This window comes from Sapajus apella, unplaced genomic scaffold (assembly GCF_009761245.1).
Source record: "Sapajus apella isolate SASKATOON/1434 unplaced genomic scaffold, GSC_monkey_1.0 scaffold51, whole genome shotgun sequence".
In the NCBI taxonomy this organism is placed as follows: domain Eukaryota; kingdom Metazoa; phylum Chordata; class Mammalia; order Primates; family Cebidae; genus Sapajus; species Sapajus apella.
Window position 1 is genome coordinate 3,675,336 of NW_022436991.1, and position 24,049 is coordinate 3,699,384.

Here is a 24,049-nt window from a genome sequence, read left to right on the forward strand (position 1 = left end):
TGCCCTTCAGGCCACGGCTCTGGTGCCAAGCCCAGGCAGGAAGGCAGTGAGGCCTCTCTCTTTGTGGGGGTCGGGGTGAGCATAAATAAGACTGTCTCCATCCCACCCCTCACACCTGAGTGGCACTTCCAGGGACAGGCAGGGCAGACACAGCCAAGGGCTAGGTGCTGCCTTCAACAACCGCCTTTGACTTTCTGTTGTCCCAGTTGGCACAGCCCCATACTTGCTGACCCTGGTACCAGCAACAGGACATGGGGCATCCCAGCTGTGCCATCCGCCCTGCCAGTCAGGCCCAGGTTCTGGAGCCAGGCCACACTCCCAGCACTTGATCTTCCCCCTCCACTGGAAGGCCACACAGGGTGGAAGAGGTAAGCAATAAGTCATCCTAAAGCATTCTGCAAACAGAGAAATGATCATGGAGACGCCGAAGAACACGCCACTTGGCTCTATTTATTTATTTACACTCTACCTTGTTCAAAAGGGATCGAAGCAGAAATAAGGCCTACGCTTTTCTCCTTAACCAGTCGTCCCAAAACTGAAAGATGCCTCCATGACCCTAAAGAAGTCATTCCTTACCAGGTCAATTTGTACTTAGTTAATTGAGACTCAGTCGTACTTTATATTTACTTAGCAATCATGGCTACAGAGCATGAAGCAACCTGTAGAATTTTTACACAAAGAATCCTCCAGACCCTGAGACAGGCATCTCACACTTCATAGCTAAAAACAGAGGTGGTGCCACAATCAGTCTCTCAGCCTAACATAGTTTTCTTTTCTTTCGGAGACAGGGTCTCACTCTGTTGCCCAGGCTGGAGTACAGTGGTACAATCACAGCTCACTGCAGCCTCAACCTCCTGGGCTCAAGTGACCCTCCCACCTCAGCCTCGAGAGTATAGCTGAGACCAAAGGTGCGCCCCACCACATCCGGCAAGAATACTAGAGACAAGGTCTCACTATGTTGCCCAGGCTGCTCTGGAACTCCTGGGCTCAAGCAACCTACCTACCTTAGCCTCCCGAAGTGATGGGATTACAGGCATGAGCCACCATGCCCAGACCTAAGACTGGTTTTAAGAAAGAAATCAGTCACAAGCTATGGGTGGCAAAGTGAATTGGTGTACTGTTTTCTAGAGTTCATGTTGGGAATTCGTATACCAAGATTAAAAACCTTCCCCTTTGGCAAATTCACTGCTAGGAATTTATCACACAGACATGCCAGATTTGCGCAATTACACAAAGACACCCTGAGGATGCTCACTGTGAGAGCAAGACACTGGAAATCACCCAAATACCAAACAGCAAAAAAGATTTTTTTGCCCACCCAGATGACTAAATACCATATAACAGTTAAAAAGAATTAGGTTGATTTATACGTGTTAATGTGTAACACTTTCCATTACGGAAGAAGAGGCCAGGTGCAGCATCAGACATATGGTATATACCCCATGTGTAACAAACAAACAAACATATGCATGATGTACAAAGAACTACCTCTGGAAAGGCAGGCCAGAAATTGTTAACAACAGTTACTTCTGAAGCAAAGTAGACTTACTTTTCACTTGATCATGTCCTACCTGGATTTAAAAAAATCATATGCCTACAGCATATACATATAAAAAATGAATTTGTTCAATCAAATAATGAAACTAAAATAAATCACTTGGGGGAACCAGGACTCAGATTCCGGGCAGGTTCAGATGGCTGCATACTGCTCTTAAATCAGTAACTGCTTTTGAAAACATTTCACAACACTTGCAACTTAAGTTTGAAGCCCTACACAGGGAGGGGCTACATTGTGAGGGAGAGCTTGGCCAGTGTTCTCAAGTTCTGCAGTCAAAAGAAAGGTTCTCTTCCCATGGATGGGGGTGCACAGAGATTGACTTAAAGCAGATATGTCAGAATAAGAAGGGGAGAACTCGGTCTTTTGGAGAAGTGATCCTTTCCACTCTGACAAATCAGTAATGAACTTTCCGTTCAAGTTTCTGTTTTGGAAAGCGGGGAGGAGGAGGGTTAGAGATGAGCTTTGGGGAAAGAGGGAGGAGGTGCCCTCACATGGAAGGGGTGGACAGCTAGCCTCCTGGGAGCAGGCCTTCTTCTGAAGTCTCACTTCTTCAGGGGGTTGTAACAGGAACCAAACTCACTATCTCTTTCTAGTCATCTTACATGGAGAAGGAAATTACTCTCCCACAATCTCATCACTAATCATTTAAATGTTTCCAAGAAATTTCCAAGAAACTTCTTAGTCAATTCTGAGAAGTTCTTCCACATACCCAAAAAAATCTCTGGAAAACCAAACCAAACACCAAAGGGAAAGCCAAAATTTATTTTTGGGGCTGTGTTTCATCTCGAGCTGAGCTTTGATAAATTCTAAGAAGCTGGTGCTGCTAGCTGACAGGGCTTCTGAGAGAGGAAGGGCCGTTCGCACAGGCTCCATCGAGAGAAAAGCCTTGAACGCCCGAATGCCCACCATGACGAACGAGTTGCGGCGCAGGGTGGGGGGCTGGCTCACCTGGCACCTTGTCCACAGATGCAAACACGGAGCGCTGCACGGTGGGGTCACTGCTGCCCCGGCGCCCCTGGTCGTAGAAGCGGAAAGGCAGGTGCTGAGTGGAGCTGGAGGAGCCGAGTCCAAACCCCAGGACTTCAGTGGTGGGCTGGATTGGGAGGTCCAGGAGGGCTACAGTCAAACAACAGCATGGTTTATTCTCAACATGTGGGACAGAGCGGGTGGTGAGAATTTCGGGGGGGGGACATTGTAGTGGCTGTGGCCCTGCTACGCACATCACTTGGGAGACGCCAAGCAGGTGGCAGGCAGCCTTGAGCTGGGGAGTCCAGCGCAACATCAAAGATTCCACTGAGGCTCAAGGCACAGCAAATGCCAAGTGAGAGCTTCAGGCCTTCAGGTGGTGACCAAGGAGAAGGGCGTTCGAGCCCGGGCTCCTCAAGTAGAATGGATGCTGGGTCCATTTCCACTTTGGATTCTCAACTTCCATGCGTAAAGGACCCTGACGAAGTCGTTTCAGACCCCAAGCGAGTGGAGCCAACTTTGCCCAGAGAGTTCACACACATATGTGTGTACGTATATCTGCACATGCGGAGCAGCACGTGAAAACGTGTATGTGCATGTACGTGTATAACTCTGAGTGGGTGTTTATCTGCCTCAGCCGTTATCCTCCCTTCCATAAACAAATCTCCCAATATATCCATTCGGGGGGCTTTTTAAAATCAATTTAAGAAATGCCCAAGGCTTTAGTTCTAACATCCACTTTATAGCATAATTCTCAATTTTCAGATGAAATATTTGGCCTTCATGCCAGCTGTGAGAAATTGTTTTACATGAAAAAAAAAATCTCTCTGAAAATAAATCTTAAAAGAAAGGGCTGAATGATTTAAGTCACTTTGCACATTACAAAATGCTTCAGTAATGATTTCGTAGGCCAAGTTTCAGCTAAGTGAGAAATGAGATGGGGATGACGATGTGGGATGCGGGCCTGTGCAAATCAGCACAGTAAATCACCGCATCTGTAACCGGCCCTCCGCGGGATTATTATTTTTTATTTGATACAGGGTCTCACTCTATCACCTCGGCTGGAGTGCAGTGGTGCAATCATGGCTCACTGCAACCACCACCTCCCAGGCTCAAGAGATCCTCCTGCCTTAGCTTCCAAAATAGCTGGAACTTCAGGCATGTGCCACCACACCTGGCTCATTTTTGTATTTTTTGTAGAGACGAGGTCTTGCCATGTTTCCCAGGCGGGTCTCAAACTCCTGAGTGCAGGTGAGTCACCTGCCCTGGCATCCTAACGTGCTGACATACAGGCATGAAACACCATGCCTGGCCACGGGCTTATTTTAAGTTATCCCTTGAGAAAGCACCCCACATCCCCAGGTAGGCCTAAAGTCCTCTCAGAAGCCACCCCGATGATCACTGGTGTCTGAACTGAATGGCACTGGGTATCTTGAGAAAGACTTTATAGTTTTAGGAGTTGACAGAATGCCTTCCCCGCAAAGCCGAGGAGAAAGCCTTGCCTTCCTGCCCAATGCATGCATCTCCCTCATCTTTGTTTCTAAGAAATCTTGGCCTTCCTGACACTGGGTAGTGTTAGACTTCCTCAGAAATTCACCGCAATCCCCATGAAATGTAAAATGACTTCCTTCCAAGGGTTCCAGCCTTTCACCAAGCAGGGCTACCTCTTTTAAGAACTGGGAAGCGGGAGTAGGAAGTTCCGCCTGTGGGTTCTGTCTGCTGACTTTGGGCAAGTCCCTGAGCCTCAGTTTCCTTCTCCGTAAAATGGGCAGAGCAGTCCCTACAGATCTCCAGACTTGTTTCAAGGACTGAAGGTGGTAGAGCAATGTCAAAGCACTTTGTTAACATAAGCTTGAGAATTTCAGTGTGAAGGGCTGAGAAGAGTGGTCCCACAGTGACGTCTACTTGTTTCTGGCCTCCTGCTGCTAGGGAGGGCTCCCCTTCTCTTCCATGAAGCCCTAGAAATTCACCAGAAACCAAACACCCAGGAAATGGGACATTCCTCGTATTCACATAAAACAATTTCTGAATCATGGGTGTCTTCTTCTATGCTATGGGGGTTCTCAAGGTCAGTGTGAGAACCACGAACATCCCTGCCCCACCAAGTGCCCAGAGGACACTCCACCAGGGCCTGGCCACTCACCAGCTATCCTCTGCATCTTCATGCGCCTCGCCTGGATGCGGCCTTTGGCCAGGCGCTGCTTGGCGATGATGCAGCGGATATGGTCAGAGAAGATGAAGGTGGCCTGGAGGATGGGGAAGGGTTTGGAATGGGGGCTGGATGCAGGCTTGTGGATGGTGATGTTCAGTGCACGGCTGTCATCCTCCACTCCAGTCACTTGCATGTCCTGCAAAGTGAGAAGCAAAAGAAAGGGGTTTGTTGGGTTTGGGAGGAGGGTGGCTAGAAGCTGTGGCATCATGTGACATCTAGAAAGAGGTCTCCAAATCCAACTCTGCTTTTGATCTAAGATAATCAGCCTCCCAAGTCCAACAGAGTCAAGGATGGGCACAAGGCAGACCAGGCCCAGTGGGAGAAGACAGTGTGGGAGGCACGGAGTGCCCCAAAGGAGAGGATGTGAGTGGTGGTGGGTGGTGCCTGTTTCCATGAGGACTTGGGTCAGCCCATGAATAGGAGGGTACCATAAGCTTCTTCAAAAGGCTACAAGTAACACAACAGGCAAGCTCTTACTTCTGAGGAGTCAGAAATAATGAACCAAAATTCCTATCACCATTTGGCATAATCTTAGCTATAATCACTCATCTACTCATCAATTTCTCCCTTATTTCTTCTAAGAATGGGACATCATTGGCAGCCATTTGCACATCTTTGAGAAATTTCTGGTCCCAAAAGAGAAAAGCTAATCCTGAGAAAGGGACAGGGCTGGGCGTGGTGGCTCACTACTGTAACTCCAGCACTTTGGGAGGCCGAGGCGGGTGGATCACTTGAGGCCAGGAGTTCAAGACCAGCCTGGTCAACTGGTAAAACCCCATCTCTACTAAAAATAGAAACAGGCATGGTGGCGTGTGCCTGTAACCCCAGCTACTTGGGAGAGTAAGGCAGGAGAATTGCTTGAACCTGGGAGGCGGAGGTTGCAGTGAGCTGAGATTGTGCCATTGTACTCCAGCCTGGGTGACAAAGTGAGACTCTGTCTCAAAAAAAAAAAAAAAAAATGAAAAGAAAAAAGAGAAAGGGATAGGGAAAGCCATTAAGCAGAGATGTGAAGGAAGCTGTGTTTCAAAGGTGAAGAAGTAATGAACATGCAGCAATATATAACAAAGACAAACCCAATCTAAAACCTCAGAATGGATTCTTCATAGAGAATCTGCTCCCATCAAGGTTTGAGGTGATCTGATATAAAAGCCTGAGAGGGGATGAACACAAAAGTCAGAAATGTTAAAAGAGGTGGGGACAATGTTGGAAAAGGCTCACAGAGGAAGATGGTTGTGGTTCTCAGGCATTACATTTGGCACGGGCTCTCTGGAGATAACACCCCATCAAAACTCGGCAGTAAGGATTGGATGAGGTATTCTGCATTTAAAGCAGGGGACATGGTAAAGAGCTGACAAATAGTAGCTATTGGAAGATGGCCAAAAAAAAAAAAAAGGTTTATGTGGCTTTCATTGTCTGATGGAAGACGTGTATTAATTCTTCAGGGGAGGAAAACACTTTCCTGACGCTAAATTCTAAAGAGAATTAATCATAAGCCGAGATAAAGCCTAGATAGATAAGCGTAAGTCACTTAATGGACAATGTCTTACATGGAGTGCTTTTTTTAAACGAAGGGTTTTTCTATAGTTGTTTCTCACATCACACTTTGTAAAAGACACTTTTACAACAGAAGGATTCTGAAGAGGAGGAGGTTGGGGAAGAGGCTGTAACAGCAGCTTCAAGTACGTGGGTGGCTCTTGCAGAGAGCGGGACACAGACAGCAGGTCAGGCTGTGGCGAGGCAGAGGTTGGGGGCCTCGGTAAGGCCCTTCCAGAAACCAGGGCTGGCTGGCAAAGAAACGGACTGCCTTGAAGCAGGGCAAAGCTCAAGCCTGAAGTGTCAGCTGGACATCCAGGGACAAGGGGTATGGCAGAGGGGAGACCTGGGGGGCTGCTTTCACCTCTTCTGATTCTTTGCTTTATGCACCCAATGAGCTGACACTAGTCATCCATCACATGGACGAACTTTGGTTTTTTTTTTGAGACTCACTCTGCTGCCCAGGCTGGAGTGCAGTGGTGCGATCTCAGCTCACTGCAACCTTTGCCTCCCGAGTTCAAGAGATTCTCATGCCTCAGCCTCCTGAGTAGCTGGGGTTACAGGCTCCTGCCACCAAGCCTGGTTAATTTTTGTATTTTTAGTAGAGAAGGGGTTTCACCATGTTAGCCAGGCTGGTGTCGAACTCCTGACCTCAAGTGATCTGCCTGCCTCGGCCTCCCAGTGTTGGGACTATAGACAGGAGTCATCACTCCCAGCCCACAGCGGCAAACATTAAAAACAAAAAAACCCCAAAACCCAAGCCCCAATTTGGTGCCTGGCAAGTCAGAGCCTAGCTCTGCTGGAGTGACGCTAAGCAGAAGGGAATTCTCAAAAATACTAGTGGCAACCATCATTTCAGAGTGGTATTTGGCAGTGTCTATTAACACTTAAAGTTAGTACACCTCAGCTTCTTGGTATCAGCCTAGGGAAATCTCACCCAAGTGCCTAAAGAAGTAAGAGTGATTCCGTTCGTGGCAGTACCTTCAGGAAAGGCAGACAACTGGAAATAGCTGACAGGGCATGGGCTAAATAAACATGGCTTGTTATAGTCGCACTGCAGTGAAAAAGAATACCAGGATGTCTGTGTGTATGAATGCGGCTGGCTCTCCAAGACATACTACTGATGATATTAAATGAAAAAAGCAAAGTTTAGAACACATTCAAAGTGGCATCATAAAAAACACACATATACACTCTCAAGTATATGCATCTCATTTTAAAAAATAGTACACATAGTTACATTTATATATGCATTTGGCAGAAAAACAGATCTGGAAAGGTCACACTGACAATAAAGATTATCTGTTGTGGAGGGGAGGTGTAAGAATTGAGGGTTTTGGTCAAAGAGGACTTTACTTTCATCTGTGCATATGTGTGATATTTTAGCTTTTTTTTGGTGACAATGTGTTCACATATACCTCATATATCACTAGGAATTAATGATAAAGATGATAGAGAGAGAGAGAGAGAGAGAGAGAGAGAGAGAGAGAGAGAGAATGTGTGTGTGTGTGTGTGTGTGTGTGTCCAACTGAGAAGAGATTCCAGAGCTCCTGGCCATCTTACCTGCAGAAGGCCTGCAAACTTGACCACTCCCCAGCCAAGTCTGGACACATCAGGCTCCACCAAGCTCATCTGGTAAATATCCACAGCCAGGAATCGCTGGACCATGCCACCATCCTTAGTGATCACTGTGCACGCAATCAAGTCGCTGTTATCTGGGAGGAAGAAGGTGGGAAGAGGATGAGGCACAGTCTGGCTGCCCAGGCTGATGGAGACACCACAGCTGACTCTCATTCCACCAGGAGCAGAGCTCAGTGGTCACAGCCCAGGCCTAGAGTCACACAGACCTAGGTCTGAGTCTCTTCTCTGACAGTTACGCCGGGAAAGTTTCTTTGCCTCTCTGGACCTCAAGATCCCTCATCTGGATAATAAAGATAAAGCCCACTCCCCCAAACTGCTACTAGTCAGGACTAATGTACATAAATCACCTGTCCAATGTGTACTGCATGTTAGGTGCTCAAACTGTAGCTTAAAAACAACTAGCATGGCTGGATGTGGTGGCTCACGCCTGTAATCTCAGCACTTTGTAATCTCACCAAGGCAGGTGGATCACCTGAGGTCAGGAGTTCGAGACCAGACTGGCCAACATGATGAAACCCCGTCTTTACCGAAAATACAAAAAATTAGCTGGGTGTGGTGGCACGCGCCTATAATCCCACCTACTCGGGAGGCTGAAACAGGAGAATTGCCTGAACCTGGGAGGCGCAGGTTGCAGTGAGCTGAGATCATGCCTCTGTACTCCAGCCTGGGCAACAAGAGCAAAACTCTGTCTCAAAACAAAACAAAACAACAACAGCCCAAGGAAGAAACTGAAGATGACGCAAACAAATGGAGAACCATCCAACGCTCATGGATCAGAAGAAATAATATTGTTAAAGCAACCATACTATCCAAGGCAATCTACAGATTCTATGCAATTCCTAGCAAAAAAATCATTTTTCACTGTATTAGAAAAAAAATCCTAAAATTCATATGGTGCCAAAAAAGAACCTAGGTAGCCAAAGCAAACCTGAGCAAAAAGAACAAAGCTAGGCCAGGTTTAATGGCTCACACCTGTAATTCCAGCACTTTGGGAGGCCGAGGTGGGAGGGTTGCTTGAGCTGAGGAGTTGGAGACTAGCCTGGGCAACATGACAAAACCCCGTCTCTACAAAAGATACAAAAACTCAGCTGAGTGTAGTGGCGCACACCTGCAGTCTAAGCTACTCAAGAGGCTCAGCTGGGAGGATGGCTTGAGCCCAGCGAGGTTCAAGGCTGCCATGAGCTGTGATCATGCCACTGCACTCTAGCCTGGGTGACAGAGACCCTGTCTCAAAACAAGCAAACAAGAGCAAAGCTGGAGGCATCATACTAACCGACTTCAAATTACAAGGCTGTAGTAACCAAAACAGCATGGTACTGGTATAAAAATAGACACAAAGGCTGGGCACTGTGGCGCATGCCTATAATCCCAGCACTTTGGGAGGCTGAGGCGGGAAGATCACTTGAGGTCAGGAGGTAGAAGACCAGCTTGGCCAACATGGTAAAATACTATCTCTATCAAAAAATATAAAAATTAGCTGAGCATGGTGGCGTGTGCCTGTAGCCCCAGCTACTCGGGAGGCTGAGATGAAGAATCACTTGAACCTGAGAGGCAGAAGTTGCAGTGAGCCAAGATCGCCCCACAGCACTTCAGCCTGGGTGACAGAATGAGACCCTGTCTCAAAAAACAGCAAAAACAAAGACACACAGACCAATGGAACAGAATAGAGAACCCGAAATAGAGCCACATATTTCCAGTTAAGTGATCTTCAACAAAACTGATAAGAACAGACATGGGAAAGAATACCATTTTCAATAAATGGTGCTGGGAAAATTGGACAGTCACATGCAGAAGAGTGAAACTGGACTCCTATCTCTCACTGTATACAAAAATCAACTCAAGATGGATTAAAGACTTAAATGTATGGCCCAGAACTGTAAAAATTCTAGAAGAAAATCCTACGAAAACTTTTCTGGACATTGGTCTATGCAAAGAATGCACGACTGACTAAGACCTCAAAAGCACACGCAACAAAGCCAAAAACAGACAAATGGAACTTACTTAAACCAAGAACCTCAGTAACATTTCAGTGCTTCTGTATAGACTAATAGCGGTTTACAGTTGTGATGTTTAAACCAAGTTCACCGAATTAAGTAAAGACAGTAAAGCAAGAGTCCCCTGACCTGTTACAGAATCGCCAAGCCCTCAACTCAGGGTGTGACAATTTAGAGCCAAGTCCTGCACTGGATGTTGCATGTGGATGTGCATTGCATGTGCATGGCACTTGGCCCTTCAGAACCAGTTTTCCCATTTGTAAAATGAGAATCACATCCCTTATCTTGAACTGGCTGGTGCGTTAAATGAGAAAAGGCAGGAAAAGCATGGGTCTTATGCACAGGTGTCCTCTGCATATGCTAGGTTCCTTCTCTTACTTGAAAACTGTCCCCAGCTGGGTGCGGTAGGTTGTGCCTATAATCCCAACACTTTGGGAGGCCAAGGTGGGAGGACTGCTTGAACCCAGGAGTTCAAGACCAGCCTGGGCAACATAGTGAGATCCTCTCTCTACAAAAAGCAGAAAAAAATAAGCCTCTCAGATACTTGGGAGGCTTATGTGGGAGGATCACTTGAGCCCAAGAGGTAGAGATTGCAGTGAGCCATGATTGTACCACTGCACTCTAGGTAACACAGTGAGACCCTGTTTTAGCAAAAAAAAAAAAAAAAAGAAAAAAAAAAGAAAGAAAAGAAAAAAAGCTATCCCCAAATTCAATATCTAATTTAATGCCTATCCTTGACTTGGAAATCACCACAGTAACACAGGACCATTAAATCTAAGGTCTATTGGTGTATGTCACCCTCTGCCACTTAGGTTTTAAATGAGAGCACTCAGTCTGGAAACAACCTAAATGTCCTCAAACAGGAGAACTATTTGAGTATAATTTTTTTTCCCACCAGATGCAAAATTATACGTCCAGTTAAAAATTGTTCAACCAAACTGTGGACAGTGATTACCCATGAGGTGCGAAGTGAGAATTGGGGTTGGGATGTGTGTGAGGGAGAAGCATTAAGGAGAGAACTTTCATTTATGTTCTATGTCCCGCTCTACTGTTGAAGATTTCTTTAAAATGAGAAAGTATTCAAGACATACTTTTGAAACACACAGAATAAGCCCGAGTTAAAAATCATTTTACAAGTAACTGCAATGACTGTGGAAAACATTATAATTTTCAATGAAAGAGGATAAAAATGTTATTACCATGAGTTTGACAGGTTTAGAAAAAAGTCTCCCTACAAAGAAATACCAGTACAGAGAAAATGTGCCAAAACATGAACAGAAGTCTCTGATAAGTAGAGGGTAGGTGACACATTTTGCTGTTTCTTCACAGTTTTATTAAAGTATAATTTATATACCATAAAGTCACCTATTTTAAGTATACAGTTTGAGTTTTAGTAATTTTTTCTTTTCTTGAGCATAGTATCCAGTAGTTATTCAACCCTCGCCATCCCCCTGCCTTCAGCAGTCCCAGTGTCTATCACCTCCACCTTTATGTCCATGAGTATCCAATGTTTAGCTCTTACTTATAAGTGAGAACACGTGTGTTTGGTTTTCTCCTCCTGCATTAATTTGCTTATGCTGCCAGCTGCATCTATGTTCCCTGCCAAGGACACGAGTTTGTTCTTCTTTATGGCTGTGTGGTATTCCATGGTGTATATGTACTACATTTTCTTCATCCAGTCCACCACTGATGGGCACCTGGGGTGACTCCATGAGTTTGCTATTTTGGATAGTGCTGAGTTTTAGTACCATTTACAGCTATGCATGACTACATCCCAGTTGTGGAATACTTCCATCACCCTAGTAAGTTCTGCTGGGAACACTTTAACCAGATATTTGGCTCAACTTTATTCTGGGGGGAGAAAGGTAAGACAGATGGTATCAATTCTGGCCAAAACACACGATAACAAACTTGGGCTTATGCATTCTCCAAGGATTTCTCCCTGCTACCTTTTTAGTTTTCATCCTGATCGAAAAGCGTAGGTAAATCTTGCCTTTCTCGGGCAACCCCCAGCAAGGTACGCCTAAGGTATGTCTCAGTTCAATCCTCTGACAGTGTAACCTGTCTGAGATTCTGGTATCATGTGGATATTGGCCAGCTGGTCCCCTCGGTCTTTACAGGACTCAAGTTTCCCTCTATTCTCTCTAGCATACAACCCCGAAGGTCAGCCAGGTACCCTCAGAGTAAATCTGGCACTTTGTATTTTACCTTTTTTTTTTTTTTTGAGACGGAGTCTCACTCGGTTGCCCATACTGGAATGCAGTGGCGCGATCTCAGCTGACTGCAACCTGTGCCTCCTGGGTTCAAGTGATTCTCCTAACTCAGCTTCCCTAGTAGCTAGGATTATAGGCACGCGCCACCACGCCTGGCTAATTTTTTCATTTTTAGTAGAGACAGGGTTGCACCATGTTGGCCAGGCTGGTCTCGAACTCCTGGCCTCAAGTGATCTGCCTGCCTTGGCCTCCCAAAGTGCTGGGATTATAGGTATGAGCTATAATGTCTGGTCCATTTGTATTTTCTTATTATCTACAGCAAGAATCTTCTTTCCATTCCCATCAGTCCATCCAGGTATTTGAAAATTTTTTTAAAATATATATTTTAGGGCTTGACACGGTGGCTCACATCTGTAATCTAGCACTGTGGGAAGTCGAGGTGGGAGGATTACTTGAGCCCAAGAGTTCATCCAGGACAACATAGTGAGAATCTTTCTCTAAAAAAATTTAAAATAAAATATGTATGTTTTAATATATTATAAAACGTGTAATATTAACATAAAATTTACAATAACACGTTTATCTTATGCTGAAGTTTTAGTTTCATACTGGATGATCCTCTAGGTGACTAGTCTTCCATATTTTCAAAAATGGAAGTCATCATATTCATTCTCATAAACATTTTCTTTGTGGTGGGTAATCCCAGCACTTCTGAAGGTCGAGATGGGTGGGTCACTTGAGCCCAGGAGTTTCAGATCAGCCTGTGCCACAAGGCAAACCCCATCTCTACTAAAAGTAGAAAAATTAGCTAGGTATAGTGGTATGTGCCTATAGTCCCAGGTACTCAGGAGGCTGAGGTGGGAGGATCACTTGAGCCCAGGGAGGTTGAGGCCATAGTGAGCCATGATCACAACACTGCACTCCAGTCTGGGTGACAGAGTGAGCCCTGTTTCAAAACAAATAAACAAAACTTAAAACATCTCCTCAATGTGAATTTTTAAAATAATACTCTTTAAAAATAGAACAAAAACAATAAACACATTCTTTCCTTTCTTTCTCTTTCTGTCCTCCTTCCCCCTCCTCTCCTTTCCCTTTTCCCGCTCAACACAGGACAACTTGACTACCTTCTGTTTTCACATTCACAAAAGAAGTTCATCTGAGAGTCTGATCTGGGAAAGTGGACACAGTCACACGTGTCAGCGTCAGTGTGCTTTGTTCCAGGCAGTGCGACTCCCTCATAGAGCCCGCCTGAGGGGCTTCGGCGGAAGACGGACCTGCCACCTCCACCACGAAGAACAAAAAAGGAAGGATAAAACCCCAGAACGGAACAGCTTTCAGAAATGTAACTGAGACATCAAAGCCCTGTGAGAACACAGTGAGAGATTTCTTAAGAAAAGTAAAATGCGGCCGCACCAGTGAGACAGGAAGGATCCCAGGGAGGGAGCCTCTCGCTTTTCAGAGGCTGTGGGGCAGTTAAGGAGAAATGAAGTGGCTTCTACGGATTACAAGCGAATGCCATCCGCAAGGGAGACCAAGGAAATGCTGCTTTGGGGTGACTCCTTTGTGGGCCCATCAGGTATCGTTTTAGGGAACTCTTGTACCCTGCCCCCAGCCCTCGGCTGCTCCACACACTGGCTGTGGAACCCTAGGAGACACAGGCTGGTCACCTTGGGATTGCCATGGGGTCTTGGGTTGAGGAGGAATCCACTCGGCCCACCCTCCAAGGCCTCTGCCTGCCGCCTTCATGTGTGCATTTGGGAGCCAGTAGGAATATGCTGAGTGCTAAGGTATTGTGGGAAGGACTTGGTGGCAGGCGGCTCTGTCATGGCATGTAGCAGCCTCCCTGACTGACACTCAGGAGTGGCCATAGCAAGCAGAGGCCAGTGCAGGTGACAGGTGACATGAGGCTTCCTGGTCATCTATCCACCATCCCCAGATCTCACTGCCCACTGAACTTCCAATTCTAAAGGAGTAGGGCTCAGGATTCTATTAAGAAAATTACCAGAAGACAATGATCAGTTCAATTATCTGTATGATTTAAGAGGCAAAAGATACCATAGTAAATGTGAAGGATTTGCATAGGCCACTTACAGATGAGGGGAAGGGGGCAGCCAGGAATGGGGACTGCCAATAAACACACACACATGTCCATCCTCGCAGGAAATCAGGAAGCAAATCCAAAGAAAATATCATCTTTTGCCCATAGGATTGGCAAGAATAAAAATGTGTGATAACATCAGGTGTTATGAGGATGTGCAGAGAAATTGGCATTTCTCAAAATCTGCCAGTGGGAGAATAAATTAGCATAGTCATTTTGAAGGGCAAATTAGCATTATTTATTAAAACTGAAACTTTCACATTCTATGACCTAGAAATTGATATGTTCCCAAGAAAAACACTCACATGCGTGGACCAAGAGACTGTGAAGACTCAAATGTCCAGCAAGAAGGGAAAGTCTTACTAAAATGTGTTTACTTATTCTGTGTAAAACCAAGGGGCAATGACATGGGATGAATTCGCTCTCCAGAGAGTTCACAAGAGCTAAGTCTCAAGAACATACTGATGATTAGAAAATGAAGCACCAAGGTGATTTTTGTTTGTTTTTCTTTGTTTTTTTTTTTTTTTTTCCTTTGAGACAGGGTCTCCCTCTGTTACCCAGGTTGGAGTAGAACGGTGCGATCGTGGCTTACTGCAGCCTCAGCCTCCCAGGCTCAAGTGATCCTCTTACCACAGCCTCCCAAGTTACTGGGGCTAAAGGCATGCACCAGCCATACCGAGTTAATATTTTATTTTTTGTAGAGATGGGATTGTGCCATGTTGCCCAGGCTGGTCTGGATCTCCGGGGCTCAAAGGACGTTCCCCCATCAGCCTCCCGAAGTGCTGGGATTCCAGGCTGATCTTAGTTTCTACACACTGCTCTGATTTTCCAAAGGGAAAATAGGTATGTTATTTGTACACTTAAAATTGAACAAATAGGTGAGTCTCTTTCCACAGTGTGACACAAAGGGACTCAGGTCTTTATAAGGCCCAGCCAGGGTTGGAGAACAGCACTAGGCCAAGCTGCTGGCCAGCCCGGCTCTGCCTGATCACGCAGATGACGGATGATCACTTAGACGTGGGTGATGGTGGAAAGCCAAGAGCTCTCTAATAGCACCCTTGGGACATAGTTGTGGATGTTTCCAAGCTGAAGTTCTTCTCACCATCACACTTGTGAGTTCAGGAGCTCTGGCGTCCAGCTCAGCTCACATGTGCAAGTGCACAGTCTGGTGCCCGCTTGGGGCTAGGCTCTGTGCTAGGCGCTAAGTACCTATACTGAGAATGAGGCTTGGCCCCCACCTCGAGGAGTTCAGGGCCCCAGTGGGAGGCTAAGGACCATGAAACGTCGTGCAGATCAAGCTTCCATTCTGGGGAGGAACAAGGCCCCACAGGCAAAAGGTAGGATGGCAGATGTCCATCGTCCCCAGGACCCTGAAGGTATGGCGTGTCTCCCAGTGGAACCTCGTTCCAAAGAAAGGTGACACGGCCCTCCTACTCCCAGGCACTACCTTCTATTTTTCTTTGGGGAGGAGAGAAAATTTGCTTGTTACATGTATGTATGTATGTATGTATGTACGTACGTACTGACTGAGACAGGGTCTCACTGTTACCCAGGCTGAAGAGCAATGGTGCAATCATAGTTCACTGCAGCCTCACACTCCTGCACCCAAGCGATTCTCCTGCCTTAGTCTTCCAAGTAGCTAGGACTACAGGTGCGCCATCATGCCTAGGTAATCGTATTATTAATTTATTTTTTGTAGCGATAGCATCTTGCTATGTTGTCCAGCCTGGTCCCAAACTCCTGGTAGGAAGCGGTTTTCCCGCCTTGGCCTCCCAAAGTGCTGGGATTATAGGAGTAATCCCACCACACCTGACCCTTTCTATTTTATTGGAAAATACTAAACTTATCAATCACTTTCACTAGATAACACATCCCTAGTTTCCCATTTTAAAAGGCATAAAATGTTTTCACAGTGGACAGTAAGTGTCTCCCATCGCCCTCTGCAGAGGTAACCAATGAACCACTGCACAGACTCTTGTTACCTGTCCACTGTGCATTTTCAAGCACTCTTGGGGCTATGTTCTCCCCTGCCGTTCCTTTCTTAAATGGTGGCATATCACTCACACTGCCTACATTGTGCTTTTGACACTTCCTGACGGCACATCAGCACCAAGACAGTCCTTGTGATTTTTCATAGATGCATTTTCTCCCACGGTTCTCCCTAACTCTACTTCATTTAACAGCTCTCCAACTGGAGGACATTCAGAGTGTTTATAAGCTTTGCTACAACATTCAAAGGAACATTCTTATTCATTTGCACATGCAAGAGTAAATTTACAGCAGCAAAGGAGAGCTTATGCTTAATTTTTCTCTCTAAAGCATTCGTATTCTATTAAAATAAATTTAAGACGAAAACTTCATGTTATTACCATGAATGGAAAAACAGAATTACTTACAATCATTAAGGTAAACATGAAAACTGATTAAAGAAAAAAGACTATTTATTAAATTATAGCCTAATACCTGCTCTTTTGATAAAAAAAGGGAAATCTGAGTTATAGAGGTTCTAAGACAAACTGGTCCTAGTCTGAGACCTTCTCCTTGGTGTAACAGCACACACCAAAGGGGCGCAGAAGTGGATTTTCTTACGGACTATGCTTTCCAAAGATGGCCCCAGCAATATTTCCCACCTACATGTCCTTTTTACAATGTGACTTTGACTCTCCTCCCATCAAGTTGTGGGGTCTACCTTTCTCCTTGAAGCTGAGTGGGCCTCAGTGATTGTCTAGACCAAAAGAGTATATGGAAGTGGTGCTCTGTGATTTCTGAGGCAGTCATAAAAATGTTCTTGGAACCTATCCGCCATGTTGTGAGGAAGCCCAAGCAGCCACAGAGACACCCACAGAGAGAAACCAAGGTCCAGGCCCACAGACAGACCCCAGTCCAACCACTCCAGCTGATGTCATGTGGAGTAGAGATGAGTTACTCCCATTGAGCCTGGGCAAATTATACATTTGCAAGCAAAATGAATTCCCATAGTTGTTTTAAGCCATGAAGTTAATTTAATTGGTTACTCAGTAACAGATAATTGTGATGGTGATTTAATTTAATGCTGTATCCAGGCACATCTAAAATTCTAAAATTCTTTCAGTACCACCAAGGAGCTACATGCTGCATCTCAGAAGACTGGCCTAGAGAAACAGCTCAGGATTGGCTGTTTGGGGTAGCTCAGAAGGTCCTGCAAGTATTAAGCAGAATGCCGGAAAACTAGTACAACCATTTCCCAACAGAATTTTAAGATGCTGGGAAGGGAGAGGAGAAAAGGAAAAAGCATGGAAAAAAAAAAAAAAAAAAGCATGCTGTTACCATGAACAGCAGAATCAGGGCAACTTGGCCTGATAAAAAGATTGGGCTTTGCTGCTGTGGAGACTGGGTTGAAAGCCTAGCTCTGCCAGTTATTAAGCTGTGTGACCCTGGGCAGATCACCTGCCTCCTCTGAGTTTTAGGGTTTCTGCCTTAAAGAGCACTCAACCACCTGCAGGACTGTCCAGCGTATTTGGCAGGGGCATGGGAGTGTGCCCAGCATGCATCACAGAAGCAAGCTATGGTTGTTAGAAGTGGACAAAGTGTTCTCCCAGCACAAGTCAAATTGCTCGGAAGCCATGACATTTCTGGAGCCATGACTCTTGTCAGAACTCTTCTGCCTAGGGTAGTCACGCTTTCTGAATGTAGGCTCTTGACTAAATGACTCTTTAGAGGGAGAAAATGAACCATGGTTTTCAGCTGTTTTTCAGAATTCCTGTAAGGTCATGGAATATTCAAGATACACAGGCACCCTGGGCTCTGCAGAGAGGCCTCCCCGATCCCTCATCCCTGGCTGCTCCCCCTCCCCCAATCCCTCTCTATATTTCCCCAGTCTCCAGCCCCACCCCAGTGCCTGCCTTTCTTGACCACGTGGAAGCATCCCTGTCCATACTGTAAGCCCCCAAAACAAGGAGCTCCCATCGGTATCACTGGCTGCTATACCCCCTGGAGGGGGGTCAGGCAATGGCTGGTGCTGAATGGGATTTGTGGATGGGATGGAGGGAAGCTAATGTCTTTTGGTGCTCCCTTTTGGAGGCCAGGGACTTCTCAACCAACCGTTCTTTTAGCTCCTGGGCTAAAGCCTTCCCCCACAGTCCCCTCTGACAGGCTGTAGCTCATTACTGAGCGATAAATGGGGCTGACTGATATTTTCTGTATTTAAATAATCCCTTCATAATAAAATACGGATGCCAATCCATAATTTAATTCTTGGCATTGGTGGCTCCAACTGCATTTAGAATGGAAGACTTTTTCCTTACAGGGGGATCACCAGGCCAGCAGAATTCCAAGGCTTTGAAATCCAATAGCCTGTTTTAGGCCACAGCTGGCATTTAAATTAGCAATTCAGTAAACATTAGCACATCTTTCAAGCATGCGTGGTTAATCAGAGGTCAGAAGGGGTTGAGGAACAGGGAACACTGATTCGGTGAGGGAGAGGTAGGCTTACCCTGGAATTCCAAGAACAGGGCCCAGAGCTGATAGGAGATTGGGAAGGCCCGTGGCTCCACCTGTGAAGGGCTGTGATCTTGGCCCCTCCACATATCTATCCAGCCTAACTTGTTTCTCTTCCAGAGTCTGCATTGGTGCCAGGGATTAGTGAGGGGGAATCGCAGTGGCCTGTGGGTGGCGCAGGGAGGGCAAAAACACTGAGCACTGCTGGCTTTCACCGGAGTTGGGGATGCAGCACCGTTCTAGGCTTTGGTTCTCTAAAGCCATGTACTGAAAGATTATCAGGGATGGGTGAGGTGGCTAGTACCTGTAATCCCATTACTTTGGGAGGCCAAGGCGGGAGGATCACTTGAGCCCAGCAGTTCAAGACCAGCCTGGGCAACGTAGCAAGGCTCCGTCTCTACCACAAAAAACAAAACAAAACAAAACAAACAAACAAAAAAAACTATCTGGGCTTGGTGACGCACACCTGTGGTCCCAGGCTGAGGTGGGAGGATCTCTTGAGCCTGGGAGTTCCAGGTTGCAGTGAGTTGTGATCACACTGCTGTACTTCAGCCTGGGTGACAGGGTGAGACTCCATCTCAAAAAAAAAAAAGAAAAAGAGTCAGGGCTCAGTTTTCAATCGAGGCCCCTGCTCCCAGTGGTTTTATCAATGACAACTGCTGCTGGCACCAAGACCAACCTTTATAAAGTGCTTTTATATGCCAAGCCCCGAGTTTCCACTTGACATGGTCCCAGATCCTATGAGGTGGACAGAAACAGCGACAGGCCAAGTGACTTCCCCAATGACACAAACTGATGAGTGATGGCGAAGGGAAGGAGCCAGATGGCCGTGTGAACTTCACACTCTCCTGAACAAGCTGATCTACACCTGGCATTCCAGTCCCCTGGGTGAGGCCAGAGAGAAGATCTACCCTCGTCTGCCTCACAGCCTGGTACCCCTCCACCTGGGCCCGCTGCTGAGGATGGGAGATGCAGGCTGGTTCTGGCAAGGGGACAGTCAAATGATGTGAGCTCTCAACAGGTAAGCCCCGAGGGTTTAACTCCCTGGAGGCGGAAGACCTGACACCACCTCCATGCTCCTGGACTGCCCTTGGCAAGGTCTCCCTTTCAAAGGGCATCTGTTGGACCCTTCAAGCGCAGACCCAGGTCCTTCTTTGGCTTAGGAAACGCTGTCTCTCTTCCACCCTTGAGAGTTTCTCTTCCTGGCACATAGGAGAGACTGATGCTAGGTGTCTGTCCCTTGGGCTCTTTTCAGATGCTAGAATCCATCAGTTAGCAAGACTGGTCAGTGGCCTGCCCTCATGGTACTTCAGACCAGCAGAAGGATGGCTGCCTTTCCAAGCTGCTGGGCACTTGGGGATCAGCCTCAAGTTCTTTGTGGCACAGAATTACACTGGCGACTTGAGGGAAAAAGCCTCGCATGCCTCCCTGATGACAGAATGCAGCTGCAGGAGGGGCCCTGGCCACCAGTACTGCACCACTGGGGCTGGGAAGTGCCTGGTGAGTCACAGCTCACTGCTGGGTGGAGGGGATGGGAAACCTAGGTGGGCCGAGAGGCCAATCAACATTCCAGTAGGAGAGTGCAATGCATCTCTCCCACGTCACCACTCTGTCAGAATCCACTGAAAACTGAAAATAACAGCCATTCTGAGGCATAAGAAAGTCACGTTTCCTTGGGAGCTAACTTGAGTGCTTTGCAAAGGAGGCCAGAGCTGATTCCAGTGTAAGCCCACAGAGCTGGAGTGACAAGGAACTGGGCCCTGGTAAATTCTATAGCTCACCTGAAGGAGGGAGAACAGTGTGCTAAGACACGTGGACCTTCCCGAGCCTTGACTAACTCCAGTGGGGACTTCATAATCCAGGACACTTTGAAGCAGAAAGAAGAGCTGAGACTGTTTCCACCCGAGGGTGTGAACCAGCACACTCAGTTAGGCTGGCTGCTTCTCCTGACAGTCAAATCAATCCTTCGAAGAAAATTAAGTAACCATTTCTCCATCAACCCAGCAACAGCTGATGGGTTATTTGCTGCAAGCAGCAATCAATTACTTCGTCTTCTTTGCGGCTCCCTAAAGCATTCCTTCCCAGCACAAGAAGGGGGCAGTTGTGAAGTGTGATATTTCCTGGATGGAGAGCGGGTCTTGGCACCTTTCTACTGCCAGGCCTATGAGCCGCACCCTCTAAGAATCCGAAGAGGAATAAAATGTACTGGTGGCGTGTCTAGGATTTGCAAAGGAAATCAGCAGTGAGGTATGTAGGTAGTGGGGTATTTGCTGAAATTCAGTTACCTGGGGAAACTGGGACCTAATGTTTGGTTTTCAGGTTTGAACTGAGATCTCTTGGCCTCTCGCTACAGGTGCTACACTGATGTCCTGGCTTCGGCTGCCTCTCCATGCCCCTCTGCCCACAGCACCAAGCGCAACCGAGAGAGCACTGTTAAGAAAACTCTGTGCTCTCCTAACACATTCCAGCTCCGCTTCCCCACTCAAGCATAGGTCTGAATGCAGGGGAAGCCGTGCCGGGGAACAGTCCCAAGCCGGGCCTGGGGCCAAGCGCCTGGAGTTGAGTGGCAGCTCCGTCACCTTCTCGTTGTGGTGACCCTGGGCATGTGACTTCGCTTCAGTTGCCTCATCTATAGGCGGGGGGGGGTAATAAAATAATTTTACAGCTCTACTTCATGATATGCAAGGTGGAGTATTTAGGGAGAAGGATATTGAGGCCTGCAATTTACTTTGAAATAAATTTTTAAAAAGATTCACTTCCCCACCTATAAGGAAAGGTATCTTCAAAAAAAAAAAAAAAAAAAAAAAAAGGAAGAGAAGCCAGGTGTGGTGGTGAGCAGCTGTAGTCTCACAACTCATGAGGCTGAAGCAGGAGGACTGCTTGAGACCAGGGGTTTGAGGCTATAGCACCACGACTAAGCCTTAAACTCCAGCTTTGTTAACAGGGCCAGCGCTGTGCACTCCAGCCTGGGAAACACAGCAAGACCCCATCTCAAAACAAAAAAGGGCTGGATGTGGTGGCTCACACCTGTAATCCCAGCTCCTTGGGAGACCGAAGCAGGAAGACCGCTTGGGCCCAAGAGTTTGAGGGTACAGTGAGGTATGATCAAAACACTGCACCCTAGCCTGGATGACAAAGTGACACCCCAACTCCTCCCCTCAAAAGAGTTTGGTGGATAGAGAAGTAGATATGTGGTAAGACAAGCAGACAAGCATGAGGGTGTCCGCTGTACTATTCTTTCAATTTGGTTGTATGGTTGAAAGGTTTCAAAATAAAATGCTGGGGGAACAATGGACTTCCTAGGGTGGTTGTGAAGTTCAGGCAAATTACAACAGGGTTGACACAAAGTGATTGGTCAGTACGTAGAACCTGTACTCTAATTATTAATTTTCCGGTCTCCTTTATGTCACTTTTGTGTGATGACTACAGGATCCTATCATTGCGAAAATCCACTTGGTTCCCAAGCTGAATAGCAGAGATTTGAATAGAAAGAGTTTGGATGGAGCCCTCTGTAGGATTCTCTCTAGAATCTCTTAACCCTGTAGAATCTTCATGTCTCCCAGGGGATCCAGGGCCACTGAGGAAACTCTATAAATGCTCACTTTACAAACAGAGGTGGATAAATGTGTCACTGGCTCATTCGGCAACTATCTGAGCAGTGACTGTGTGAAGGGTCGGTTGCCTTGGTGACTGGTACATGGCCCAGGCGCAAGAACTAACTGAAAGTGCCATTTTCAGCCAAGGAGCTCAAGGCTTGGGGAGGCTGGGTGCCTCATCCCCAGATGCCCACAGGCTGGGGGAAGGGCTAGCTTTGGGCTCAGCTCTGTCTGCTTCCAAAGGTGGGGTTTTCCACAGCTACTTCCTTTCTCTCAGTGCGAAAGGCATAGGCCATGTCTAGTAAAATGAGGTGACTGGTTTTCACAAAGCCACCAAGAAAACCAGTTGTGTGTCTTCATCTTTGCCCCGTGTCCAATATTAAGACTCTCTTCTTGGGGAAAAAAAAAGGATGAGAATTTTACCCTTCTTGTTCTCATGTGTCCAGAACACGTGAGGCAGCACCCATGACTGCTGAAGTCTACGTAGGAATGAGCAGCTTGCAAAAGCTTCATTCCTTGTTCCCCTTCTTCAATATATGCGGTTCACAGCTTGACAACTTGGTGAAAACATAATTACCAGAAACAGAGTCCAAAGGAGCAGCAGTTCCAAGTACAGCCTGGCGTATCCCCTTATCAAGTGACACCCAGCTGCCACAGGCACCGATCTGATCTTATAATGCATCAGTGACCACACTTATCTCTGCAGTCGCTCTCGGAATGCCACATTTGCATAGTACATTGCATAATTTCCTCTCTGAAAATGGCCCTGTTTAGCATGAGTAAATAAAGTTACCTAACTCTGTGAGGCAGCCGAATGGAATACTTGAGATTTCCAAGAAAAGATTTGAATACCTAAGCTCTTCATTATGCAGCTAGATAAAGTCACATGGAATCAAGGTTCACCCAGCTCCTCCTCCCTGCTGCTCAGCAGCCCAGCAGCCTGGCAGCCTGGGAACAAGGGTATCCTGGTGTTCAGGAGCCCTCTGTGGTGGCTCTGCTCTAGACCCTTCCACAGGATGTGGTCAGAGTCTCTCTACCCCAGATTTGCCTGGTGGCTACCGTATGTTGGGTACTGGGCTACAGGGATGAAGGAGAGAGATGCATCGTTACTCTGGGTAACCTTTCAGAGGCTGTTTCCTTACCTGAAAAACGAGGACTCCCCTACTTTGTAGGAATGCCATTGGGAACAAGTGAGCTGGGGTACAGAGAGGGCTTGTGATTTTTCTCCATCTTTGTGGTATGGGCCTACCACTCCTTCCTTCCTTTGGATGGAAGGTTCTTAACAAGAGGGCTGTATCTTCTCTTTCCCTTGGATTTCCTCTATAAGGTACCTTGTCAGAAAAGTATACAGGGGTATTCCAGAGAGCAGATCCTGGCCCAGGGAATTCTCCCTCCTTTGGGGGTGAGGTCCTCCAGCCAGAGAACATAGTCTAGAGAGTGTGTTAAAACCTCTGGGATAGGGTGGGTGTGGTGGCACACACCTGTAATCCCACCTCTTTGGGAGGCTGAGGTGGGAGGATCGTTTCTGCTCAGAGTTTGAAAACAGCCTGGGCAATATAATGAGACCCCATCTCTATGTCTCCTAGGAAGACATTTTTATTAAAAAAAAAAAAAAAAAATTAGCCAGACATGGTGGCACTTGGTCTCAGGTACTTGGAAGGCTGGGCTGGGAGGATTGCTTGAGCCCTGGAGACAGAGGTCGCAGTAAGCTGAGATCGCGCCACTGCCCTCCAGCCTGGGTGACAGATTGAGACCTTGTCTC

The 24,049-nt window shown here is 46.7% G+C and overlaps 1 protein-coding gene across 7 annotated transcripts in view; it reads right to left on the reverse strand.

Moving 5' to 3' along the window:
- The window catches only part of CLEC16A (C-type lectin domain containing 16A), a 223,546-nt gene that overhangs the window by 51,193 nt on the left and 148,304 nt on the right, over window positions 1-24,049 (reverse strand). For 6 of the 7 annotated variants that reach the window (XM_032242763.1, XM_032242761.1, XM_032242765.1 and 3 more), the window contains 3 exons: window positions 7,833-7,984; window positions 4,668-4,872; window positions 2,507-2,674 (listed from right to left, as the gene is read on the reverse strand). In XM_032242763.1, the coding sequence (XP_032098654.1) occupies window positions 2,507-2,674; window positions 4,668-4,872; window positions 7,833-7,984 (525 nt within the window). Of the gene's footprint in view, window positions 1-2,301; window positions 2,675-4,667; window positions 4,873-7,832; window positions 7,985-24,049 lie in introns of those variants that run through there. The other variant, XM_032242767.1, reaches the window with a different exon arrangement.